The 499-nt window shown below is 58.1% G+C and overlaps 1 protein-coding gene across 1 annotated transcript in view; it reads left to right on the plus strand.

Moving 5' to 3' along the window:
- The window catches only part of LOC125482566 (V-type proton ATPase 116 kDa subunit a 2-like), a gene marked incomplete at both ends in the record, with an annotated part of 6,058 nt that overhangs the window by 1,041 nt on the left and 4,518 nt on the right, over positions 1-499 (plus strand). The window contains one exon of the mRNA XM_048594665.1: positions 211-423. Coding sequence (XP_048450622.1) covers positions 211-423 — 213 coding nt within the window. The remainder of the gene's footprint in view (positions 1-210; positions 424-499) is intronic.

Raw genomic sequence — 499 nt, forward strand, 5'->3', positions numbered from 1 at the left:
TGTGTGAACATCAGTCAGGTCAGCCTGAGGGGTGAGGGGGGTGTCTCAGCGAGGGCGAGGTAAGGATCTGACTGCCCCTGCTTACCACAGGAGGGTGAGGGAGTGTGCTGTGTGTTCGTCCTGGCTCTGTCTGTCTCTTTGTTTGTGTCTCACTCGGTCACCCCCATGTCTCTGTGCCCTGCTACCTTTCTGTGTTTCCCCTCCCCGTAGGTGTTGAACCAGAGTGAAGAGTACCTGAGCCAGATCCTACAGAAGGTGGTGAGGGTGTTAGAGCCCTGGGTAGTGAGGATCCGGAAGATGAAAGCTATTTACCTGGTGCTGAACCAGTGTAATTTCGATATCACCGGCAAGTGTCTGATCGCTGAGGTCTGGTGTCCCGCTTCTGACCTACATCGGCTCCAGGGGGCGCTAGAGAGGGGCTCGGTGAGTGACATTAGGCTGGGACGGTCGGCACCCCCCGCTTCCCCCTCTCCCTTGGCTCCCTCAGCCCCCCCATACC

Source organism: Rhincodon typus, unplaced genomic scaffold, assembly GCF_021869965.1.
Source record: "Rhincodon typus isolate 14 unplaced genomic scaffold, sRhiTyp1.1 hic_rhity00012633, whole genome shotgun sequence".
Classification (NCBI taxonomy): domain Eukaryota; kingdom Metazoa; phylum Chordata; class Chondrichthyes; order Orectolobiformes; family Rhincodontidae; genus Rhincodon; species Rhincodon typus.